A 26,489-nucleotide genomic window follows, 5' to 3' on the forward strand; every position below is an offset into this window, starting at 1 on the left:
TCATGTATTTGGTGATATTAATGCGGTATCTTTTTCGCAGGAAATTCTGGCCTTTTGGGACCAACTTTGCCACAATCCGGCGCAAATACAAATCATTAACTACAATGCCTTAAACGGATTAATAATCAATGTTTAAGTCCTTTGTCAGCGCTCTGATGGTTAATTTGCGGTTACTGATCAATGTTTCTTTCACTTCATAGATGTTTTCGTTAGTTTTCGATGTCGACGGTCTGCCCCTACGTTTAGATAGACTCACGATGTCTTCTCAAGTGTTCATGCCACATTCTTCTTGTTCTTAATTGGCGCGATAATCGCTTACGCGATTATGGCCGAGTTTAACAAAGCGCCTCAGTCATTTCTTTCTCGTGCTAACCGGTGCCAGTTGGACACACCAAGTGCAGTCAAGTCCTTCTCCCCTAATCTTTCCAACGCAAAGGAGCTCTTCCTCTTCCTTTGCGGCGATCTGCTGGTACCGCATCGAATACTTTCAGAGCCGGAGCGTTTGTATCCATTCGGACGACGGGACCCAGCCAACGTAGCCGCTGGATCTTTATTCGCTGCGCTATGTCTATGTCGTCGTAAAGCTCATACAGCTCCTTCTTCCATCGCCTGCGATATTCGCCGTTGCCAACGTGCAAGGGTCCAAAAATCTTACGCAAAATCTTTCTCTCGAACACTCCAAGCGTCGCTTCATCGGAAGTTGTCATCGTCCAAGCTTCTACGCTATACGTTCGTTTGTTCGTCGAGAGAGGACTTTACTGCTCAGTTGCCTACTTAGTCCAAAGTAGCACTTGTTGGTAAGTGGGATTCTACGTTGGATTTCCAGGCTAGCATTGTTATCGGTGCTAATGCTAGTTCCTAAATAAACGAAGTCTTTTACAACCTCGAAATTATAACTGTCAACAGTGACGTGGGTGCCGATACGCGAGTGCGCCGACTGTTTGTTTGAAGACAGGAGGTACTTCGTTTTGTCCTCGTTCACCACCAAACCCATTCGCTTTGCCTCTTTATCCAGTTTGGAGAAGGCAGAACTAACAGCGCGGTTGTTAAGGCCGATGATGTCAATATCATCGGCATACGCCAGCAATTGTACGCTCTTATAAAAAATTGTGCCTGAGCGATTAAGTTCTGCGGCTCGTACGATCCTCTCCAATATCAGGTTAAAGAAGTCAGACGACAGCGAATCACCCTGTCTGAAACCTCGTTTGGTATCAAACGGCTCGGAGAGGTCCTTCCCAATTCTGACGGCGCTGCTGGTGTTGAGCGACGTCATCTTGCATAGTCGTTTTAGTTTTGCGGGGATACCAAATTCAGGCATCGTGGCATATAGGTATAGTAGGTAACTCCTTTCCGTACTGTCGAATGCAGCTTTGAAGTCGACGAAAAGATGGTGTGTGTCGATTCTCCTTTCATGGGTCTTTTCCAAGATTTGGCGTATTGTAAATATTTGTACGATGGTAGTCTTTCCAGGTCTAAAGCCACACTGAAAAGGTCTAATCAGTTGGTTGATGGTGGTAAAGAAGGGGCAATATTTTTACTAAAAATTAGCTAAAATTATTGTAAATTTTAAAAATTAAGTGTGAAAACTTACAATCACAAGGAATGCGCGGTTTTTTGACGGATATACACACAAATTTTTTCAGAATAAAAAAATTTCGACAATGAAATATGGGAGAATAAGACAAAGCAATAATATCTGTAATATGCCCTTTTTTGAGATAAAACGGTTTAAGATAAAACGGACTGTAAATTCGGAGCATCCATTCATCTGAGGTATTAGATATGCACAAAAATTGTATCATATGTGCGTTGGGCATAAATTCTCCCTCTACCTCTACCCCTCGACACGTATGGGTCTATTTTGTCTTTCACCAATGAAAAATAGAAAAAATCATAGAACTGGGGCATAACAGCCTAAGCTATCTTACACAAATGTCTATCAGCACATATCTCCGCATAGATATATCGACACTGAAACTTTGAACCCGCTAAAAAGATGCATAGTCTTCTTTAATTTTGTATTGCAAGTAAATAGAGGTGTAAAAGTAACGAAAAAAAAGCCAAACCCGTATATGTTCGTTACTAAGGACTATGAATAAGTTCGTGCGGTTTTTTTTCGAAATTTGAAACTTTATTGACGTAAAATGGTTACAAATTTAATATTCAAAATATTGTCCATCGCTTACTACTACTTTTTCCCATCTTTCTGGCAATTCACGGATTCCCTTTGTGAAAAATTCGGTCGGTTTTGCCGCAATCCACGAATCGATCCATTTTTTGACTTCATCGTAATTACGGAAGTGCTGGTCAGCCAGGCCATGTTGCATCGATCGAAAGAGATAGTAATCGGATGGCGCAAGGTCTGGACTATACGGCGGGTGGGGTAGGACATCCCATTTGAGCGTTTCTAAGTATGTTTTGACCACTTGTGCAACATGTGGCCGAGCATTGTCATGTTGCAAAATAACTTTGTCGTGTCTATCGGCGTATTGCGGCCGTTTTTCTCGCAGTGCTCGGCTCAAACGCATCAATTGTCGTCGGTAGACATCCCCCGTAATCGTTTCATTCGGTTTCAGTAGCTCATAATACACAACACCCAGCTGGTCCCACCAGATACACAGCATAACCTTCAGGCCATGAATATTCTGCGCCGACGTCGATGTTGAAGCATGGCCAGGGTATCCATACGTTGCCCGACGTTTTGGATTGTCGTAATGGACCCACTTTTCATCGCCAGTCACAATTCGATGCAAAAAACCCTTTCTTTTGTGCCGTTGAAGCAGTTGTTCGCATGCCATAAAACGGCGTTCAACGTCTCTTGGCTTCAATTCATACGGCACCCAATGGCCTACCTTTCGGATCATTCCCATGGCTTTTAAACGTTTGGAAATGGTTGATTGATCAACTCCCAAAGTTTTTGCAACCTCTTCTTGCGTTTGAGCCGGATCTTGATCGAGCAATTCCTCCAATTCGGTATCCATGAACTTTGGCGGCGCACCCTCGCGTTCTTCGTCTTCCAAGCCAAAATCACCACTTTTAAAGCGTGCAAACCACTTGTGGCACGTTCGCTCAGATAGAGCATGCTCACCATAAACTTCCACCAAGATACGATGACTTTCGGCTGCTTTTTTCTTCATATTAAAATAATGAAGAAGAATTCCCCGCAAAAACACATTATTTGGCACGAAATTCGACATTTTCAAGTGTGGTAAAAATATTGTTGTTTACGCTTCAAATAAAAAACTTATACTGACGTTTGTGCCTTACGACAGTAGCTCTCCAATGAATGTTTGGAAATGTGGATCGATGGAATAATAATCAAGTTACGCCATCTGTTGTAAAACCGCACGAACTTATTCATAGTCCTATTATAACGATGAGTACTCGTTACTATCGTATCGTTACGTTACTCGTTACTTTTGATACCTTATCCATAACGCAACGAATCGAACATGTTGTGTCGTATGGTACGCATACAGTATGACGCTGCGACGTCACAAGGAAGTGTAGAACTGCAAATGAATTATTGGCAGAATCTCCTAAATTATAATGAAAAAGCAACAAATAGGTGTCAAAAATTATTTATTGACAATAACATTTAAACAACAAAAATCTTTCGTTCCTGAACTGAAATTAAACATTAAATAAAAACATATTTTTGACAAAACAAAAAATATTTTTGATAAACTAAATTATTAATATATTAAAAAAAAATTATTGCAAGAATCTTTGGTTCATATTTAAAAATAAAATTTTTTTTTTTTCATTCTCTTTGGCTGAATAGAGCTGCGCTTCTCGCTTAATATTTGGCCCAAGTCCTTTCAGATGGTACAGAAGAAGCCATAACTGATGAATATTTATCAGCCAAGCTCGAGAGCTCCGGATATAGAATTGCCCGTGCTTGCCACCATTTCAAAGGGCAATCATTTCGAGATATAATTCTTTCCTCTAAATATTGCCTCATAGTAATAATACTGCTGCTAACTACAAAGTTTGAAGCTGACACTGAGCCGCCACAGCGTCAAAATCTTTCCAAATTGGATCGTTATCAGCGTCAGTGTTGCTAGTAGTTAAAGCTAACGTTGATTCAGTAGGTTCTATAGATTGCTGATGAAAGTTGAAATCATTTTGCAGCTCAATTTTCAATGCATCTTTCGCAGACTCATAACTTGATATATCAAACCTAAATACCAGCTTCTTAAAACGCGGGTCTAATAGTGCTGCTTAGATAACACAGGGTACCTGTAACAATTCTGTAACTTTTATATTCCGTTAGTATTTTATTTGTCAGTTTCTTTCATGTATCTGTTATTATAGTCGTAGTTAAACCGACCGAAATTCTGGTCATACTTTCCGTCGAAGCCATGACCATTGAAACAGTCACCTTTTTTCTGGAGACATTTCTTCAGTGAGTTCTTTGAATGGCTTCAAAATTTTTTATTATTTCTGGCAGTGTCTGCCATTCGCCTTCTGAAAGATTTTCTACTGGATTTTGTAAGATTCCAAGAGACGCTTCTAAAGTTTCTTAAAGTGAATACATCCTCTCAATCATATCTAGGGTACTGTTCCATCTGGTCACTACGTCCATTTTAAGCTTTAATGGTTTTTGATTAGGCCTCAGTTGCTGCATGGCAATTAGTTTTTTGGTAACTATTGGACTCTTGTGGAAATGTTCCACAATAGCTTTTATTTTTTTTTATCAGCTCAGCGAGTCCACATTCCTGGAGTCCTGCACACACGACTAAATTAAGAGTAGGAGCAAAATACGGTAAATGCTCATAATTTGCCAATCGTATAGCAGCCTTCATGTTCGCTGCGTTATCTGTAACGCAGACAAATATTTTGTTTTGTATGTCCCAATAGCAGAGCAACTTATGCAACTCATTTTTGATGTATTCGGCCGTATGTCGCTCATGGCATTCAAAACGTCCTAGTAATGCAGACTTAATCTCCCAATTTAATAAATATTGGACTGTTACAGCTTGGTAAGAAGTTGTTGCTCTTGAAGTCCAGCCATCGGTGGTAATCGATACATATTTAGCATTCTCCAATTCTAATATTTTAATTTTTTTTGGACTTCGGAGTAGTGAGAACCCAACAAAGTATTGCTTAATATATATCTTGAAGGTATTTTATAAATTGGTTCTAAGTAATTAATAAGATCTTTAAAACCCGCGTCTTCAACTACAGAAAAAGGCTGAATGTCTTTAACTAATAGGACTATGAATAAGTTCGTGCGTAACTTGATTATTATTCCATCGATCCACATTTCCAAACATTCATTGGAGAGCTACTGTCGTAAGGCACAAACGTCAGTATAAGTTTTTTATTTGAAGCGTAAACAACAATATTTTTACCACACTTGAAAATGTCGAATTTCGTGCCAAATAATGTGTTTTTGCGGGGAATTCTTCTTCATTATTTTAATATGAAGAAAAAAGCAGCCGAAAGTCATCGTATCTTGGTGGAAGTTTATGGTGAGCATGCTCTATCTGAGCGAACGTGCCAGAAGTGGTTTGCACGCTTTAAAAGTGGTGATTTTGGCTTGGAAGACGAAGAACGCGAGGGTGCGCCGCCAAAGTTCATGGATACCGAATTGGAGGAATTGCTCGATCAAGATCCGGCTCAAACGCAAGAAGAGGTTGCAAAAACTTTGGGAGTTGATCAATCAACCATTTCCAAACGTTTAAAAGCCATGGGAATGATCCGAAAGGTAGGCCATTGGGTGCCGTATGAATTGAAGCCAAGAGACGTTGAACGCCGTTTTATGGCATGCGAACAACTGCTTCAACGGCACAAAAGAAAGGGTTTTTTGCATCGAATTGTGACTGGCGATGAAAAGTGGGTCCATTACGACAATCCAAAACGTCGGGCAACGTATGGATACCCTGGCCATGCTTCAACATCGACGTCGGCGCAGAATATTCATGGCCTGAAGGTTATGCTGTGTATCTGGTGGGACCAGCTGGGTGTTGTGTATTATGAGCTACTGAAACCGAATGAAACGATTACGGGGGATGTCTACCGACGACAATTGATGCGTTTGAGCCGAGCACTGCGAGAAAAACGGCCGCAATACGCCGATAGACACGACAAAGTTATTTTGCAACATGACAATGCTCGGCCACATGTTGCACAAGTGGTCAAAACATACTTAGAAACGCTCAAATGGGATGTCCTACCCCACCCGCCGTATAGTCCAGACCTTGCGCCATCCGATTACTATCTCTTCCGATCGATGCAACATGGCCTGGCTGACCAGCACTTCCGTAATTACGATGAAGTCAAAAAATGGATCGATTCGTGGATTGCGGCAAAACCGACCGAATTTTTCACAAAGGGAATCCGTGAATTGCCAGAAAGATGGGAAAAAGTAGTAGTAAGCGATGGACAATATTTTGAATATTAAATTTGTAACCATTTTACGTCAATAAAGTTTCAAATTTCGAAAAAAACCGCACGAACTTATTCATAGTCCTATTATCATTTTAAAAATTATATCATTAATTTTTTTTTCTCTTACTACACCTATTGGACGTTTAATACAGGCATTTAAATTAGTCTGCTTCGAATTGGTTTCATTTGTTTTAATCACAAGATTAGTTTCAGTATTAGACTCTGCACTTGTTGAAGTTGGTGGTATAGGACCTTCCAGGGCTAGCGCATTTGACTCGGAGCACAGAATGATGGTTTCATATGTTGGTCTGTATTTCTTCATGAGATGCTTTTTCAAATTTGTAGTCGAGCCACCTTTCACGGAATACAACGAATTGCAAAGATCACATTTTACCTTATCGTCTTTAGCCTCCGTGGAAAAACCTCCTTTTCTTATCCATTGTACCAGTAAAATTATACTCTAAAATAATAACAATAATAGGTGTAAACAATTTATAAACAATATTTTCTTACCTTATTCCAATTTCAAACTTTGTCGTGAACTTGTTGTGAACTGAACTCATACTACAAAAAATGCGAGTAACGGAATATATTCGTGTGTAACGTTTCGTTACTCGGTACTACAGAGCGCACCCGTTACTCAGTACCGAATACATACAGTTTGCTACAGCTCTACAAATAAATGAAGACTGACTACAGAAATGATCCTGTGAAGTAAAGTAAAAGATGAATATGTAAAGTTGAATTGATGGCAGATATTATTTTTGAACTCCTCAAAATTTAAATCAATTAATCAAATTAATGCTTTCATACTTCACCAGAAAAACACGCACACGCAAAAATCAAAGGTGATTTATTACTTTTCATCAAAGAAATTTTATTAATAAATATGGTTATTCGTGAGCACAAAAAAAATAAATAAATAAAAATAAAACGGAAGCTATTACGTACTTTTCGGTAAAAAAGAATAATAAAAATCTTATCAAAATGTTAGCATCAAATAACGATTAAATGTTGATTGAAAATTTCGTAACTTCAAAATTTTAATTTCCCGTATTATTTAACAATTTTTCTTTGATAACAGAGTATGTTAATTGCACAAACAATTCTTGAAATTAAATATCCATTAAGCATAAAGAATTTCACATAAAAAAAGCTCAAATCATAAGTTGCCGGCATTCCAGTCAACACTCCCACAGAGACTGTAATTACAATATTTCCAAGTAGATGTTGCCTAATAGAGGAGTAACTTGCGTGCACGCCCACGAATTTCCGGTAGTCACTAACAAAGATTGTATCTATATTTCAATACCACACACACACAAACATGCATACTTGAGCGCATAAGCACTACCCAGTTGGAATTCTTGTGAGTAATAATACAGTGTTCGTTTTGTGACGTCTCTGACATAGAGATCTCTGGCTAGCAAAAAAAAAATTAAAATATCCAGCAATGGCAGTCAATAAACAGCTCTTTTAGTTGGTTGTGTACAGCAGAGCCGATGAATTTTCCAAAGCTAAGATTAGAAAGATATTAAATATATAAAAGAAATCATCATAAATATATATCGAATGTTGGTTTTTATTTGGTCAACAATAGCAGAGCCACTTCTTATACTGTTAGTAAGGGATCGACTATTCAGTTATATGGCTTTCGAGCTTTGACCAGAATAGGACGTCAGGCGCTACTCAATCGGTCAAGGAAAAACGTCTCTATGTTAGTTTTTTTGATACCGCAGATCACTGTCTCCTAGGCCGACATGCTCAAAGATTGAACGTATCTAACTTCGCAGAAGCTGCAAGAATGAAGAGGAGGAAGACTTAGACATATTCTTTGTGATTGTCCTACATGCCATTCTACTAGGTTTTGTTGTATCACAATGGAAATTTAACAGTCTAAGGGAGTTGGTTTACCTACCTACCAAGGCTACCCGGTAGTCAAGCCGCGCTAAGAGTCGTTACTAACTCACGCTGCTATTCGAAATTAGTCGGTAAATGTAAAACAAGACTGAACATTGTTGCGAAACACAACAAAGTTTGTTTTATTTGGGTGTATAGACATTGTGGTATTACAGAGAACGAGTTGGCTGGCAAGCTGGCTAACTGGCCCTGCAACCATACCACTAGTCCCTGAATCATTTCTAGGTGTCAATTTTGCTTTGATTCAAGTATGAATTCACAACATCATGAGGTTTACCCATTGAAGACGTCGGTCTGAGTTGTGCTCCGAGTAGCCAAGTGCTTTGTCAAAGAACCGAACAGGAAACTAGCGACGTTTCTCCTAAAACTTAGTAGGAACGACCTGAGAGTACTGGTGGCTATATTCATAGGGCACAATGCCAGTGGTCAGCATTTGGCTACCATGGGAAGCAATGGCGACCCCTGCTAGGAAAACGAGGACACTGCAGAGCATTTTCTCTGTAGTTGTCCGGCGTTTTCTAGAATCAGACTTAGGCTGCTGGGGTGCGATATACTAAAGTTCATATTCTTCCTCTTTCGGACCTCTTAAGGCTCATTAATGAATCCAAAAGATTCGCGGAAGAGTGACCATAAACCAATTTTTCAATCTTACCATTCATTCTGTATCTATCCTTTCTCTCTATTCCTTCCACTATAATCTATCCAAGTGTAGTACAATGGTCTTCCTGACTGAGTGCTTGGGCTTGTCCAACTCCCCACAAATCTACATCTATATGGCTACCCGATAATGAGGCGGGCACTTACCTAGTGAGCTTTAAGGTAGTAGTCTGGTCAAATATTCATTTTTTATAGATAATTTTTAGAATTTTTTTTTAAATAAAATGCGACCGTTTTGATTTTATAGTATGTTATTATTGACATCAAATAGTATACAAAACAATTTTTTTTACATATTTTTTTGTAGTAGGGTGGCACCAAAGTAAGCGTCTTTGAAAAAGCAGGTGGCTTGTAAACAGGATTTTAGATATTCAGGGCATCTAAAACGAAAAATTTGAACTGATTATTATTCTTTAGGCTTGTCATTCTAGCAGGTGCGATGAATAAAATGGTACTCCTTTTGGCATGATTTGGAGCAATAAAAGAGATCTCTTCGTTATTTTTTTCTTTTTAATTCAACAATAGAAAAAAACTTCGTTTATTATAAAAAAGAGTATTGTCAGTATTATAAAAAAAAATATGTGTGAATTAAATTAATGTATTAAACCAAAAGCGTTCTAGTATTAAATCTTCCTCATAGATCATTTCGCTGCTTTGCTAAAGTAATAGTTCTGGTCGATACAAAAAATTACCCATCACCAGTCAATACAACCCAAAACAAGTCAATCAGTTCAAATATAGAACGTAAGCGAAAATTCTGTCACACAGAGAAGAAAAAACAGTAGCAAAAGGAAAATTATCCATCACTTCCAAAAAAATGGTAGAAGAAGACTCATCAGTTGAGTTTGTTTTAAAATTTTGGTGTTGTCCAAAAAAATAAATTACCATAAATCGAGGCGCATTCATTAAAGGTGGTGGCACTAGATCAACAACAATATTTTGTACATATTGGCAAAGTAGAAAACAAAGAAGGAATCCGCCTTGTTTCATTCTGGGCTGACAGCCACATGGACACTGCGAAAGAACAAAAAAACAAATCAGCTGATTTACCGATACCCCCTTTACTAAATTCGCCTTGCCATAAATGTAGTTTAGATGATAAATTTTCCAATTTAATAGTTGCTGAGTTTAAATTGCAAATTTCAAACCGGCGCAAGAACAAAAGTGCGTAAAATACCAGATTACCTAAAAATCAAATTTGTTTGCTAACAAAGAGTTCAATCTGATGTTTTCGTGATGGATCATTTTTGTTGGCTAAAATTTCTCCAGCACAAAATGAGTGTCTCTGTCACTGCATCGAATTGTCATTCTCAATATTTGAGTTTATCTCTCACTTATGGCGCTAACGAACACCTACTTGAAAAATTAATAATAAGTATACAAATTTTTGGAATACAAAAAATTGGATCTCGAACGAAGAACTTATGAGGTGGAGTAAGCAAAAACCCATCAATATTGAAAATAAGGAAAGAAAGTGGAGATGGCTGGAACGAAGGACGCCAATGAGTTAGACACACTTATTAGGCGTGCAAATGCAATCAGGTACATCAAAACGCAAAGAATTCGATGGTACCCTCTCATTCTATGAATGAGCATCGATTGAGCTATAAAAAAGATCTTCGAAACAAATCCACAAGGCGACAGAAGACGAGGGCAGCCGGTAAAACAAAGGAGAGATGACATTCAAGGCGACTTGGGAGGCGTATTGTAACGGAAGCAATGTTTCACACCGAACAGTGATGCTACGAAGATGATGATGATGAAAGCTGGGACACACCCTCCGGAAATCTGTATATGGGATGGCACTAGAATGGAATCCTCAAGTCTCACGCAAACGAGGAGGATCCAAAGGTTCTTAGGTCCATTCAATCTGGATTTCAAGTAGTTGGTAGTCTGTTATAAAACCAGCTGAAGGTTGTAGCGAGGAAGCGGCAGCAATGGAAATCTTTTATTGTAGCACTATGCGCCCTCGATACAACAATAAATATAATTGCAAAAGCAATAGGCCATAAATAATAATTGAAAATTTTTGTGTAATCGAATACGAGTAATATCTTATTTCGTTTATATGGTTTTTTAATAGTCTTATTGATCATATATGTACATATGTTAGTAAGCACAATGGACAGGATCTCTAAGCCCTAAGTCACACACAACTACATTAAAAGTAAAGGGTTTTTCAATAAGGGCGGGTAGAGATTCAGAATGTCAATCGTGGCGTTTGCTGTGTGGCACGTAGCGCCGTCCTGCTGGAACCACATATCGTCTAGGTCCATATGGTTCAATATGGGCCATAAGAAATTGGTTATCATCGTTGTGTAGCGCTCGCTGTTGACGGTGACCGCCTCACCAACGTCGTGTTCAAAAAAGTACGGACCTATGACGCCGCCGGACCAAAATCCACACCAAACGGTAACTTTTTGAGGATGCATTATCACCTGGTGAACCTCGTGTGGATTGGTGTCGTCCCATATACGGCAATTTTGTTAACACAGCCATTCATCCAAAAAAGCGCCTCGTCACTAAAGATGATTTTACGCCCAAAACTGGGGTTCTCTTCCAATCGATTCGAAGCCCAGTCAGCGAACAAACGGCGTTGTCTATGGTCATCAACTTTGAGCTCCTGGGTCAGTTGGATCTTGTACAGGTGTAGGCCCGAGTCCCGACGCAGAATTCACCAAATTGAAGTCTGTGAAAGGCCAAGTTCTTGTGCACGGTGAGGAATAGACTGCCTCGGGTTCTGCTGTACACTTTCATGGACCGCGGCAATGTTCTCGGCTGATCTTGCGTTCCTTGAACGTACGGGTGTTGGCTGATTATTTACTGACCCGGTCGTCTCAAATTTGGCCACTAAGCGTTGAAGAGTCGACTTTGAAGGACCACCACGTCTACCGAAAAATGGGCGCAATGCGCGCAACGTTTGCGTTAATGAACACTCATTTTGATAATAAAGTTTTATCATTTGAACGTGCTGTTCAATCGTTTAACTTGCCATGATGATTTGGCGTAAACAACTGAATAATAAACAAATATTTGACAGATGTCACCAAAACCAAATGGCTGCCACAGGGCGCCAAAATCGACCCGCGCCAATTGAAATAGTTAAGTAGGGCCAAGGTAGACTGTAAATCGACTATATTTGGGTGATATCCAATTAATAAATGGGTTGGTCGGTTGAAACCAAGGCCTTTTGGGTTGGTACTTTCATTGGTAGTGTATTTCATCCACCCATGAGATTTCCACATAGTAGGTATCACTTTTATATGGCGGGCCATTTGCTCCGAAACCAACGTCCACCAGCAGTTGAAGCTTCGCTGGCACATCACACGCACGTCCGGTGCGACTGGCTGCACGGTTGTTATACTCAATAACGGCCAGGCAGCGGTGACAGCATATTTAATAATATATTGAGGCTAGTTTTTAAGTAAAATATATTACACAAATCACATCTTTATAGGCGTGCAATTAGCACGGATATATATATTATATTATATAATTTAACAGTTGAACTGCCTTTTAATTATCAAAGTAGGCGGACAGTTGGGTTCGCCGCAAATAATTGTTTTTTTTCTTATTATTTTGCTGCAATATTGTTAAGTTACATAACCCAAAATTCCTTAAGTTTTAAAAAATGTTTTCAAGTCACTTGCTCTAAATCTCGTGATATTCCAAAATCGTCATATTTTACCTCCAATCTGTGGATGAGATCAAAGACCTTGGGGTCATTTTTAACTCCAAATATTCATTCTGAACTTATATCTATTAGATTATCCCAAAATCATATTCGATTTTGGGCTTTGTTAGACGTAGTAGTTAAAAATTCGCAGACCCTTACATAGTTAAATTACTGCTTATTAATTACAAAACTTTATGAAAGAAAAACCATCCACAGCCATCCAATGTCGTTGAGTAAAGGGATCTGGCCTGTAGAACTGCCTAAGACTATCCCCCAATGGCACACTAAGGAACCTCAAACGCATAGCCGCCAAGCCCGGACGTTTGCAAAGACGGCGTTCAACAGTCTCTTTTTCTACAGGATTCCCACAGCTTCTGCAATGGAAGTTGTACGGAAGTTCAAGCTTCGCTGCATGAGTTCCGATCACCCAGTGACCGATGAACACCGCTATGAGTTTGGAAATTGAATGGCGGGGGATCCCCAGCGCTTCAAAATTCTATCGTACTGAGACTAAAGTGTTTCTGAGATATCACAGGATAAGATGGAAGAAAATTGTGCAGTTTCCATTTAAAAACGGTCAAGGGGTCACCGATTTCTGAGGTGAGGGCAACTGCAACTGGTTTTGTCGACCCCTTCCTGGAAAGCTCATCAGCAATTTCACTTCCCCTCTATGTTCCTATGCTCTATAACCTAGATAAGATAAATGTTCCCTGCGCTTTCTAGACGTTTAATCTCCTCCTTAGAGGAGTCGGCCAGAAGACAGCTGCAGTAAGGTGGCAACAGGGCTGTGATCGCAACTTTTTTGCTCTAAGATATTTAAATTATTCTATCCCATTTCCCTTTTATAGTTCCCGCTCATTATTAATTGGATTAAAGTCGGTTGTGTGCAGAAGGTCGGTACTATAGCTTTCTTTTGCGTTTAATTTAATTAATTTCTCTTTAACAGTTCTTTTGCAACGCATTAACTTTCTTATTCTGGCAAGAACTTTATGAGGCTCCTACCCTTTTTATCTCAAGATATACAAAACCAATTTTGCGTCAAATGGACCTATTGTTCGGACTATCCGCGAATTTTAAGGCGGAACTTAAATTTGTTATTTAAATAGGTTTTTTCTAGGCCTGACACTCCTTTTGCTATCCTAGACAGAACCAGTTTAATGAATTTATTCCACCAACCTTGAAATTGTCGACTCATTTGGACTATTATTTCTATCTCACTGCTGACAGTTATGAATTCAATGTTGTAAGAGACTCCGTTTATTTAGGAACCATGGCAACATCCGATGAGGCGTCCCTTGAAGTGTGTAAGAGAAAGATTCTGCTGAAGATTTTTGGATCTTTGCACGTTGGTGACAATGAGTATCGCAGACGATGGAACGATGAGCTGTATGAGCTTTCGACGACATAGACATAGCGCCGCGAATAAAGATTCAGCGACTACGCTGGCTGGGTCATGTCGTCGGAATGCATACAAACGCTCCGGGTCTGAAAGTATTCGATGCGGTACCAGCTGGTCATAGCAAAGCAAGAGAAAGACCTCCATTGCGTTGTAAAGATCAGGTGGCGACATGTAGTGCGACATATATGGATTCACTTGGTGTGTCCAACTGGCGCCAGTTAGCACGAGAAAACAACGACTGGCGCGCTTTCGTAACCTCGACCAAAATCGCGTAAGCGGCTATCGCGCCAATCAAGAAGAAGAGGAAGTATCGATGCTTAAAATTGTGCATCCGTCTACTTGGCAAATGTCAAAGATGTCATAAAAAAAGTTGCAGTCTAGAAATTATTCAATACTAACATCTCGACGTCACTTTTCGCATACCCTTTGTATAAATATATAAATGTACCTGAAGTGGATGGGCGTTCACTCTTATTATTTTAATATTATTTGATGCAACACGAATTCTAATATTTCAATGTAGTTGTGTGATTTTTCCTGCCTGCATTTCATATGCTTCGTAAGAAATTACCAATCCCGAAAATCCCAGGATTGTTGCTAAGTAATCCCGAAATGTTCGGGACTTAAAAACGGCCGCAATGCCTAATGCTGGGTACTGCACACATACACATGCATTATATATTTACCCTTACACGTTCGCAATCTTTACTCTTTGAAACTTTGGCAAAATTACGCATTAGCGCCATAATTTGAGAAACACAAAGCACGAGGGTTAAGGGGTTGAATGCGGCGGGTTGGTAGGTTCAACTTCACTGCAATGCCAGGAAACTGCGAAAAACGCACAACCTTTACTGAAAAGAAATATCTTTTGCACAGCAAGAAACGAAAGCATTCAACCACACATAGACATCCGTATGCGCATATACACAAGGATATACTAAGTAGAATATTTATTGACACACGCCTAGCAACCTTACACACATACTCACACACATAAATTGCCCATCACCCAAGAGTGGTTTAGCCAACTGCTCATAAGCCAATGACATAGCGTGTCAAGTATGCCGAGAAAACAGCAACAGCAAAGCGCCTAGAAAAGTCATTTAAAAATAGACGCATTGTCGCGCACTTGACGGCTGCACGTCGCTCCGTTGCCCCCCCCTCGCTGTTGTTACTTGTATTCCCAAACTAATAATTATGTAAATTCCCAATATGAGTAGCGCTGCAGGCAATGCCTTTGTTTGTTGGGTTTGTTTTTTGATTTTTGTTTTTTGCTTTTGCGCACTCGTTGCCATTTTATTTTTATTTTCACATTAACTTTTGTGGTTTATAATTTTTCTCCGATTGTTTGTCGCTTACAGAGTCCAAGTGCTCGAGTGGTTTCAACAGTTGTACGTCCAAACGGAATCGTTCAGATCGGACGAGGAGTCACAACGTGTCCGTGAAGCGGGCAATAATTGCTATCGTAAGGAACACCATCCACTCAAGGCATGCGATCTCTACACGGAGGCAATATTTTTAGCGCCCGTCGAAGAGGATGCGGACAATACAACAGCGGCAATGGCGCACGCCAATCGTTCGACAGTGCTGCATGATTACGGCATGTATGAGGTATGTATAAATTGACGTTTGTGTGTGCGTTTTCATGTGTGTGTGTGTGAGAATGAATAAATGTATATATGTAGGTAAATAGTGCGACATATTTGCTTCGCGCAAACACGAAAGCCGGTGCGCGGTGAATTATTCTATGGAATCGTGTAGATAATTTTTCAATTTAATCAGTATTCCACTTCAGAAATGCAGTCTATGGCCTTCAGTCTATCTGAACTCAAATAACAATTCGCTTTTCTGTTGTGCTATGCCTTTTTTTGTTAGTGGTCTTGCCACTCAATTTCCATCTCTATTTCGGGTTTAAATTTGTAAAGCTCGGTAAAGCTGAAAAGCTAGAAATTGTGTTAAAAGGCATGGCCTCATAAGCACTTGACTACATTGCAATATTTCTTGGCTGCGCCTACCTCTGAGCATACATAGAAAATATGGAATTGTAACCTTTAAATGGTGATACATTTAATAGTCACATATATTTTCGAGAACCGTTTCTATTTAAGGATTCTCTTTCAAGTTCGCACCTAACTGATTTTTCTATATCTAGGCCAGCTTTTATAAAGATCTTAATATATTATAATGTCTAACTCAATAACTTCTAAATGTGATTACAATTCTTCATTTCTTACTAGTCTGCAAGGTACAATAAGTGAAATAGCTATATGGGACACTGAACAAACATTTTTAAATAAAATAATCAGATGTTAAATCTTTTTACCACTCGGCATAAGGGAAGAAACTAAAAGTAAAAATAAAGCAAGTTAAAGAATTTATTTCAGCCTTTTATTGTAAAAATTTAATAAAGGTCGTGAAAATAAATAGATAAAAGGGACAAAACTAATATCAAACCTAAGAAAATAATAAATCTTGTAGCTTTTATGTCCTCAGTTATTTATTGTAACTGATACCAGTCGTAGTAGTATCGAATTCGCGAGTGACTATAGGACACCAAGGACGATTTTTGTCCATTCCTTTGTATAGCTTTTTTAAGGTGCAATAGGCTAATAAACTCGCGTGCACGATTATAAACTTGCATGATAAGAATGCTCCAGAGGTTCTCTATTGGATTTAGGTCTGGACTAACTGCGGGCCATTTCAGCACAGGAATAATTTTCGACTCGAAAACTCCCCTTGGTACGCTTAACGCTGTGAATTGAAGGATTCCCCTTTTGATACGTCCAGGACTCACCGTGAAATTCAATAAAATACTCTCCAAGAGCTCTACGTAATTTTCTCCGTTCATCTTAAGCAAAATTACACAAATTTAGTTATTTCCACGGTAGCTAAAAGCGCCCCAGATCATAAGGAAGCACCGTGGAAGTTTCGGGAGTGACACGTTGGTCGTAGCTCGCAAACATCTATCCAAATGCTATAGCTAAAAATTATGAATTATCTTGTGTAAGCTATTACTTCTGCAACTACTGATCGCCACTTCGTACGATTTTCTACTACGTCTTTCCGTCTGCAATATCGGCAGGTCAGCTGTGTCTTCAAATCCATCAATTTACTTGGGTTCCCTCGTCTTCTTCATCCAATGGCTAGTCTATCGAATGCTATATCGGCAGCTCTATTTTTGGGCAGTCTGTGTATAGGCCCTAACCATCTTATTCTTTGTCTTCTAATGAGACGTATCGCATTTTCATGTATTAAAACATCGAGCTCGTCACTATATCTAAGGCACCATATGCTTTTCTAGTGCCTTTCTTTAAAATACCAGTATTTGGGCGGTGCTTTATAGGTACTTATACATTTTGAATAAGATACCTAGTTCTGTAGATTAAATAAATAAATCAGTTCAATTCATTAGCACGTTCACAGATTTCTTGACCTCCTGTACATAGCCATGATAAGTTCCCTTGGAGTATGACTACAACTTGAGTAATAAGTAAAAGGTACGATATCGGGGCTATAGGGAGAGTGTGATTATGTTGGAATGCCTTTTATCGCAAAAAACTCTTTCACAATGAACGAGAAGGGCTTAAGCAGTACCTGAGTGCAAAATCCAGCCGTTTTCATGGATTTCAGACCGCACACGAAAAATGCGTGCTCACAGCCTCCCCAGACGCTAACATAGAACAACTCAGCAACTGTCTACCAGGCAGAAATGTATTCACGATGAATGATGCGGCGGATATCGAGAAAACCAACATTGTCTTCAGTCGCGACTTGATCTTTCTCGCTCTCCACCCCTTTCTTTCCACTGCTGACTTTAATGATGAGTTTTAACGGCACACTCAAATATCCAATTCTCACCTCCAGTCACTATCTCACACATTTTCAATAGGGTTGGCATCAGGCGACTGTGAAAGCAATCAAACATATAAATCCCATTTTGCTGTTTCCACTCTATACACCTTCGGTTTCAATGCTCAGAATCGTTGTCCTCTTATGCAATCCAAGGGTGGCTAGTTCTTCCAAATATCATCGCAGCTGACGGTAAGGATGCTTTTTGGTAAATTGAATTCTTCAAAACCGCATTCAAATTGGAACTAAGCTCAAGTAAACGACCAAATCCTTTTTCGGAGAAGCAGCAACAAGCATGAACCTTAACTGGATGTTTCACAGTTCGTTGAAGTTATCGATTATCAGCAGTACACCAAGACCGACGTATCCAACTATTCGCCTAAAAGGAAGATTCACCCGTGTAATGGTTGAAATGCTCATATTAGTAAAGCCTTAACTGAGGTTAATAAAATCTCTAAATTCGTGAGATAGATTTTTCATTTTCAAAAGATCACCTATTGAAAATTTTAAATATTTATTATAAATCGTTTTATTGTACTTCCTTTTTTAATGCCTATTAACTTTAAAATATGTCCGCTTATCCTATAAGAGTCTAATTTTTTCATTGGCTTAATAAATAAATAAGTATCACATTTGCCCAATTTCGTTCTGAATTTGTCTTAGTCCAAGCAAGTTTTTTTTTTTAATGAGGGATAATGAGATCAGCGGTTTTTTTTGAGGTCTTCTGCGCGTCAACGTCCTCGAATCGCATCTTTGGATGTATTAACACTACTACTTTTTAAAAACTCTTCAGCTTCACCCAACGATAAGTCCGGCTTTGTCACAAACAAATCAATGATCTTCTGATCTTGCTTTGGAGAGATATACAGATATATATATAAAAGAACCGGTTTTTTTCTTGTAACTTCAAGATATTTTTCGTTCTGCTTTTTGCTGCATAATAGTCCCACTCAAAGGCTACGACGCCAGTGCTAACTTTGGTTAGTATCGTTCGAATCTTTCCCGTAAACGCAACCAAGCAAAAATGAGTGAGAAGTACGCGAAGCGTTTCGAGGCGGTATTTTTATGCACGCATTCGAAAAGGCCGAAATTATCTTGCCCTGCGGCTGCAAAAGTAATTAAAAACTCAAAAGAGTTTGTTGTTATGTGCAATCAGCGGTATAAGGTGTACAAAAATGTTGATGACTTTTCCGAGCGCAGATAAGCAGGATAAAGAGATCGTCCAACTTTTTAAGCGGGACCCTTCTTTGCAACTTCGCCAAGCTCGCACAATTCTTGCTAAAAAGAGAATAGATGTGAGTATCAACACCATCGAACGTCGACTGAAAGAGGCGAACATATCCTACCGTCCCACAGCATCAAAACCACTGCTCTCAGAAAAACACATTGAGAAACAACAAAACAAAAAAATGGCGTCACAGTATTGGACTAGCCTTCCCAGTCCCCAGACGCCAATCCCATTGAAAATGTGTGGGGAATTATGAAAACGCATCTTGCCAGAAAGTCACTCCGTGATTTAAGGCAACTCGTCCGTCAAGTTCGCAAAATCTAGTCCTGTTTGTCGACGACGCAGAAAAGCTTCAAAGCATGTCGAGAAGATGTCAGGCTACACTCGACAACAATGGAGGCTACACAGCTTGAGTAATTGCGTCACGTAGTTTTGTACATACTTTCATCCAAAAAAAATTTTAAATATATATCTTTTGTACTTCATGAATAATCGCGTTTCCTTTTTTCTGACACAGACTGTATGTTTTGAACCTCATCCCATGAGTCGTCAACGTTTTTAACTTCGGTATACCGTTGCACCCATTTACCTATGAATGTTTCGACTTCTTCAAATATTTTACTGCAGATGCGCGTAACAATTTTGGACCTTTAGGGTGAATACAAGGTGCAGTCCCAAATAAACAAGACTGAGCTAAAATAGAAACGACAGGAGCTTTGTTCTGATAACTTCGAGTTTATTTATTCAAAATAGTCCCCTCTCGCCTCGATACTCTGTTTTGCGCTATCTAAAAGCTTTTCGAAAGAATGTTTCAGGCCATTGACCGGAATGTCCTTCATTATGTCGGTACAAGACTTTGGATGACCTCTACGGACGCCAAACGGTTTCCTTTCATGACCAAATGCAATTTTCCGAATAAGTAGAAGTCACAGGGAACCATATAAGGTGAATACGGTGAGTGATTGATGGTTAAAATGCGATTTCTAGTCAAAAAATCAGTCACAAGAATGGATCGAGGAGATAGTGCATTATCATGCAATAAGCGCCAGCTTCCTCCTTCGCGGTATTCAGGGCGAATTCGACAAATGCGATGCAACAAACGCTTCAAAGCGCCAAGATAGAAAAATGCATTGACGGTTTGGCCCGTTGGCACGAACTTCAATTCCCTTGGAACGAACGACAATTCCCTTGGAATCGTAAAAACAAATGAGCATCGACTTGATTTTTGACTTCTTTAAACGCGATTTTTTGGGTGGTGGCTCGTCTGGGGCCTTCCATTCGGCACATTTACGCTTGGTTTCAAGTTCATGTTGGAAACACAACGTTTCATCCCAAGTTACAATGTTGTGAAGGGAGTTCTCGTCTTTTCTCGTCTCTGTATTGAAGTCTTTCGAATGTTGAATTCTGAGCAATTTTTGGTCCTCAGTTAACTTGTGCGGATTGAAACGTTCACAGACCCTTCGTAAGCCCAAATGATCAGTTAAGATGCGATAAATCGATGTTTTGAAGATATTCAACTCCGATTCGATGAATTTCCGCGATGATTTCGATTCATTTTTGATAAATTTATGAACAATTTCGATGGAGCTTTCGGTGATTACTGATTTTGGGCGACAATTGTCATTTATGTCTTCACAACCATCTCTGAAACGTGTGAACCACTCATGAACTCTGGCACTCTGGATAGACAATCATCGTCATACATTTTTTTTTCACGAATTCAAATGTTTCGGTAAACTTTTAACTGATTTTAATACAAAATTTTATATTAGCTCTTTGTTCGAAACTCATTTTTGTACCGATGACAAAAACATACTGACTCTTTAGACGCAATAACTTCGCTTCCACTGAACCGAATGTTACCAAGCTTTCTCTGGAAGTCAGCTAGGGATGTAACTTCCAACGCACTAACTCGTTAAAAATATGGCGCCATCAAAAACATTTTTATGATACCAGTCTTTGGATTTATTTTGGACTTCACCTTGTGCATAGGAACACTGCTTCAAATTGAACTCATTTCCTAAAAACCAACTTTCGAATGGATGCTTACCAGATCTCGACGTCGCAAATGTTATAGCTTACTGGCAGGTCTTACTCATATATATATTTTTTTTTAATTTTAAACTACTCAGTCTGGCTTTATGATGTAGGGGTCGATACCACTGCTTAGTTCTGAACTTTTGATCGTTTTGAAATTCACGCGTCTAGCGAACCATCCTCAAATGCACTACCAGCGTGATGAATTATTTGATAAAATCTTTCGCGCTATGAATATTTCAAGTCATAGTAGATTTTCACTACTCAGTGGTCAACTAAGCGCTGGTAATGTTCGGCATTACAACGGCTAGACGGCCTTGGACGTGCACTTGTTACAACACAAAGCTACGCTGTAGCACAGCCCGTGCGCCTAAATGCCTCCTCCACTAGGCACAATCGCCCGTGCTTTCGTGACTTGTGTATTGTTATCGCATTTTTAGTATTATTTTAATCTTTCATTTTGTTTTCTTTCATAGCACGAACGAGTTTTTTTACAATTGTGTTTTTTTTTTGTTGTGTTTTTTGCCATTGAAAATTAATTAAGTAATTCCTTGTCTGCCCTTATACACACAAAAAATGTTTTTCTCTGCCGTATAACTGCGCTTTTCACGCTGTTTGCTTTATTCGTTACGGATATGGACATGCAATTTACATACAACCATTTTTTTGGCCCACTTACAGGAAGCCTACGACGATTGCCTGTGTGCGCTGGAGCTGGGCTACCCCGAGGAGTATAATGCTTTGATCAAATTACGCCAAGCCGCTTGTGCCTTAAAGTTGCGTAACTTTGCACTCTGCGAGTTGCATGTGCATGAGCTATTGCACATGGATCTCTCCGAGGCGTTCGAGGCGCGCACACACGAACTCTGGCACGAATGCGAGGTGCTGAAATCGGAGAAGGTCGATATGGGCGTGCAAACCGATGATGATCATTATACGCTGATGGCGCCGCCGCCGCCGCAACACATACTGCGCGGGAGCAACAGTAATCGCCTGAAAGTTTACGAAGTGTAAGTTAAAAAAAATATTTTGATGCTTTTAGTAACTTGTGTTTTTTTTTTTTTCAAATTTCCTTTCCATGTCGGCCGTGCAGCGCCTGGTCGGATACGTCGAATGCCATTACAACGACGCGACGCGCCTACTTGCGCGCCACCACAGATATTGTGCGGCATATGCCGATTTTCAGCGAGGACGCGGCGGTATTTGTGTCCAGCGGTCAAGCGCGCATCTGCGACAACTGTTCCATTACACAGTTCATACCATTCCCATGCGACTACTGTTCGAATCGCACATCCGTTTATTGTTCGCGTAAATGTCGTGCCCAGCACTCGGCCATACACGTGCTGGAGTGCTTCGCCCACCAGATTGAGTTGTTCGAGGAGTTTGGCGAGTCGTTCGCCAAACCGCGTCTACTACAGCTCGCCTTTCGCATGCTAATCACCGGATTGCCACAAGTGATGCCGCACTGCCGCAAACGGCCGACTGTGAATAAAATGTGGAACGCATTCAATGGCATACTCACCGAACGCACGGACATACCATATTCGGCGCTGTTACGCCTCGAAACGCACCTCGATAAAATCGATGCCGAAACGACTATTTCGCTAGCCATTGCCGCGCACATATTGGCCATCTATTTGGCCGAGTGCACCGACTTCTTCGAGCACCTCGACCTCATGATGCCCGCCACAATGAAATTGGCACGCAGCGAATGGATACTGTTGTCCGCCGCGCTGCTGCTACGCCACATCGGCCAATTGAGGCACAAGAATCTCATACACTGCCCGTCCTTTGTGTTGCCCGCAGATCCGCACATACTTTCGCCACTCTACGAATACAGCCTGTGGTCGGGTGTGAAGCACATACGACAGGGTCAACTGCATCTACTGGCCGGCGATGTGGCGTGTGTCGCTTATGCGGTTTACCCGCAAACACTTAGCCTATGTCGACAGTCGTGTGTCGGCCAATTGTATCGCAAACATTCGGGTCGGCAAGTGACCGCATATGCGACCTGTGACATTCTGTTGGGCGCATGCATAACCAATTGTTTCGTCTACACTGGTGACTATCGACAATCGTTGCACGAGACACGGAGGCAGGACCTCAAGGCGCGCGGCATCGACTGCAAGTGCGACAAGTGCTTTCGTCCATATCCGGATGAGGATTTTGTAAGTGCCAGAGCTTAAAAGATTTATAACACTCGCTACTCGTTGTGTGTGCCATATGCACTCGTTGCCAACCACCCACGCACCCACACCCACATCCACAGCCACATACAAACAAGCACTCGTACTCGTAGTTGGTCTGTACTATTTGCATTTTGTTGTTGTTGTACATAATTTCATACGGACATATGTTTATATACTTGAGCCAAAGTAGCCGAATAAGTGTGAGCAAGTGAAGTGTTTGTGTGCGTATGCAATAGTAGCGATTATAGTTAATTCCACTTGTCATTGCCTTAATGTGGGTGTGTTTGCTCTTGATGTTGTTATTGAATTCTTTGTACGTTTTGTGTTCTATGGTTGTTCTGTTCGTTTCTTTGCCTAGCCTTCTTCTACACATATATATGTGCGTGTATGCGTTTCTGTTTTTTCGGATTTATGTTTATGTTTATGTGTGTATTTAACATTAGTGATTTCCAACTGAATTGTGTTCATTCGACTATTCAATGTTTACATAATTTTAGGCGTTGAACGGCATTCATGTCGACAGTTGTACAGTTCTTTATTTATTTTCACAATATTCACTTATTTATCATTCATTTGTATATTTTCAATCAGCCTTTTGCGATTCGAAACAAAAAATACTTTTTATTTAGGCACAAAACGATTTTTGCCGCACTGACTGCAGGAAGAGTTAAGTCAAGGGGTTACTTGGTGCTGTAATCCTTTTTGCGTGTCATTTGTTGTCAATAACAGCCAAGAACTCCTGCTGAGCGCAAATAATAGCAATCAATTAACATTTTTTGTCAAGTCTGAAATGTGTTGCGACAAATGAGATTACAGCCCACTGCAAATGACGGCGCAACAAGATTTTGAACAGTTTTGAATATTTCCAAATTTTGGATTTTATTTAATGTTCTTTATTATTATTTTTTTTTTTTTTTGTTTTTTGTCTAAACAAAACCATAAAAGGGCAATTTTTACATTTTATATGAAAATCACCTACTGCAACTATTAGATGAGCAAATAAGTTCTCGCTCTCGAAAATACAACTTTATTCTAAAAAAATGGTTACAAGTGAATCATTGAAAGTATTGCCCATCGCTGCCTACTACTACTTCCCATCTCTCTGGTAGATCTCGTATACCGTCGCGGTAAAACTGTTCATCTTTTGAGGCTATCGACGGATTGAGCTATTTTTTTATGTCCTCATATGAATGGAACTGCTGGTCAGCTAGACCATGTGCCCTCGATCGGAACAGGTCATAATCGGACGGCGCAATATCTGGAGAATATGACCGGTGGGGTAGAATTTCCCATTTCAGTGTTTCCAGGTAGGTTTTAATGGGTTTGGCAACGTGAGGCCGTGCGTTGTATTCCTGTAGAATCACTTTTTCATGCCCCTCTGCGTATTGCGGCCGCACAGTGCTCGCACAGTGCTCGGCTCAATCGCATCAATTGAAGTGGATACCGATCCCCAGTGATGGTTTCGCTTGGTTTTAACAGTTCATAATAAATAACACCAACTTGGTCCCAACAAATACATAGCATAACCTTCGCAGCGTGAATATTCGGCCGAGACGACGACGTAGAAGCATGACCGGACAGTTCCCATGACTTTACTTTCGTTGGATTGCTGTAATGAGTCCATTTTTCATCACCCGTCACGATAAGCGATGAAGAAAACCCTTATTTTTTTTGCCGCTGGAGCAGTTGTTCACAGGCGAAAAAACGTCGTTCAACATCCCTTGATTTTAACTCATAAGGAACCCAAGTCCTCTGTTTCTGAATCATACCCAAAGCATGCAATCGCTTGGAAATGGATTGGTGGGTAACTCCTAAAACTGAAACAAGCTCTTCTGGCGTTTGACATGGATCCTCATTGAATAATACCTCCGATTCAGCGTCTTCGAAGGTTTTTGGTCTTCCTTCACGCGGACGGTCGACAACATTAAAATCACCGTCTTTGAAGCGACGGGACCAATCTCGGCACTTTGTTTCACTTAAAGCAGCATCTCCATAAACTTTTTGTAGCTTTCGATGCGCTTCCGCCCCCGTTTTTTTCGAATGAAAGAGGAAAATCTACACTTCCCGCAAATGACGATTATTCGGCACAAAGTCAGACATTTTCACAAAACCAGAAGTAAATGATACCAAAACAAAATCACTAATGTGTCGAAGCAGTTTGTTTACCATATGTTTAAGCTTGGTATATAAATTTATTTTAGAATCGACTAGCACACACTGCTGGCGGCGTCTATTGACAAACAGCGAGAACTTAGTTGCGCACGTAATAAACTAACTTCGAGACCCAACAGAGTAGATCAGTGTTTCTCAAACTGTTTTACTAACTACTACTACTAATTAAAAATAAGTAGATCGAATTGCTCCTACTGTGGTTTTAGGCTCATTTGACTGTTTTTTTTTGAACATCCGATTTTTGTGTTTTCTATATTATATATTTTAAAAGGTTAACGCTTCCGTATTTTTTTGTCAAAATTTAGAGAAAATCAGAGAAAATATGAGAGACTTGTAGAACTTTGGCTGAAAGAATTTAGCCAGGGCAACTAGGAGCATGGAACTAGTGACGCTTTAGGCTAAGTTCAGTTTTACGGACATTTCTTCAAAACAGTTCAATCAGTAGTTAAATAAACATATTAAAGTGGAGATTTAATACTTAAACGGCTCAAATATTTTCATGAATCCGATGAGCCTTCAGAGACTCTGTGCTTAGATGGATGGGATATTTGAAAAAGTGGTTTCTTGGAAGTCTTAAACGCATTCGTGGATATGCGAGATAACTACGCAAATAGTACTGAATAGACTCTAACTCTTCCTTATCTCTGCAGCTCCTACATAAGTCATTATGTGGAGCTCAAAATCCGGATAATATTCTTTTAGAGAAACTGCTTTTCGTAGCTGCTCTGGTATTATGATAAATTGTGTAAGCAGGAAAATCGGTGGGGAATTTTTGCGTGGACTTAATTGATCAAATTCTGCACCATGTTAGGTTAGGTTAGATTGAAGCGGTTGTGCTGTGGGACGCACTCAAGTACATAGCCCGTTGTGATCCCGCGTGGGGAGCTTGTCCCTATTGCTTCTAAAAGTAGTATGTACTTTTCAAAAATTTTGGAATATCCCTGATTTCTGCAGAACTCAGATCTT

The 26,489-nt window shown here is 39.9% G+C and overlaps 1 protein-coding gene across 4 annotated transcripts in view; it reads left to right on the plus strand.

Annotated features, from left to right (window-relative positions):
- The window catches only part of LOC128862972 (uncharacterized), a 68,584-nt gene that overhangs the window by 15,520 nt on the left and 26,575 nt on the right, over positions 1-26,489 (plus strand). For all 4 annotated transcript variants that reach the window (XM_054101836.1, XM_054101833.1, XM_054101835.1 and 1 more), the window contains exons 2-4: positions 15,410-15,659; positions 21,844-22,172; positions 22,256-23,330. In XM_054101836.1, coding sequence (XP_053957811.1) covers positions 15,410-15,659; positions 21,844-22,172; positions 22,256-23,330 — 1,654 coding nt within the window. The remainder of the gene's footprint in view (positions 1-15,409; positions 15,660-21,843; positions 22,173-22,255; positions 23,331-26,489) is intronic.

Source organism: Anastrepha ludens, chromosome 5, assembly GCF_028408465.1.
Source record: "Anastrepha ludens isolate Willacy chromosome 5, idAnaLude1.1, whole genome shotgun sequence".
Taxonomy (NCBI): Eukaryota; Metazoa; Arthropoda; class Insecta; order Diptera; family Tephritidae; genus Anastrepha; species Anastrepha ludens.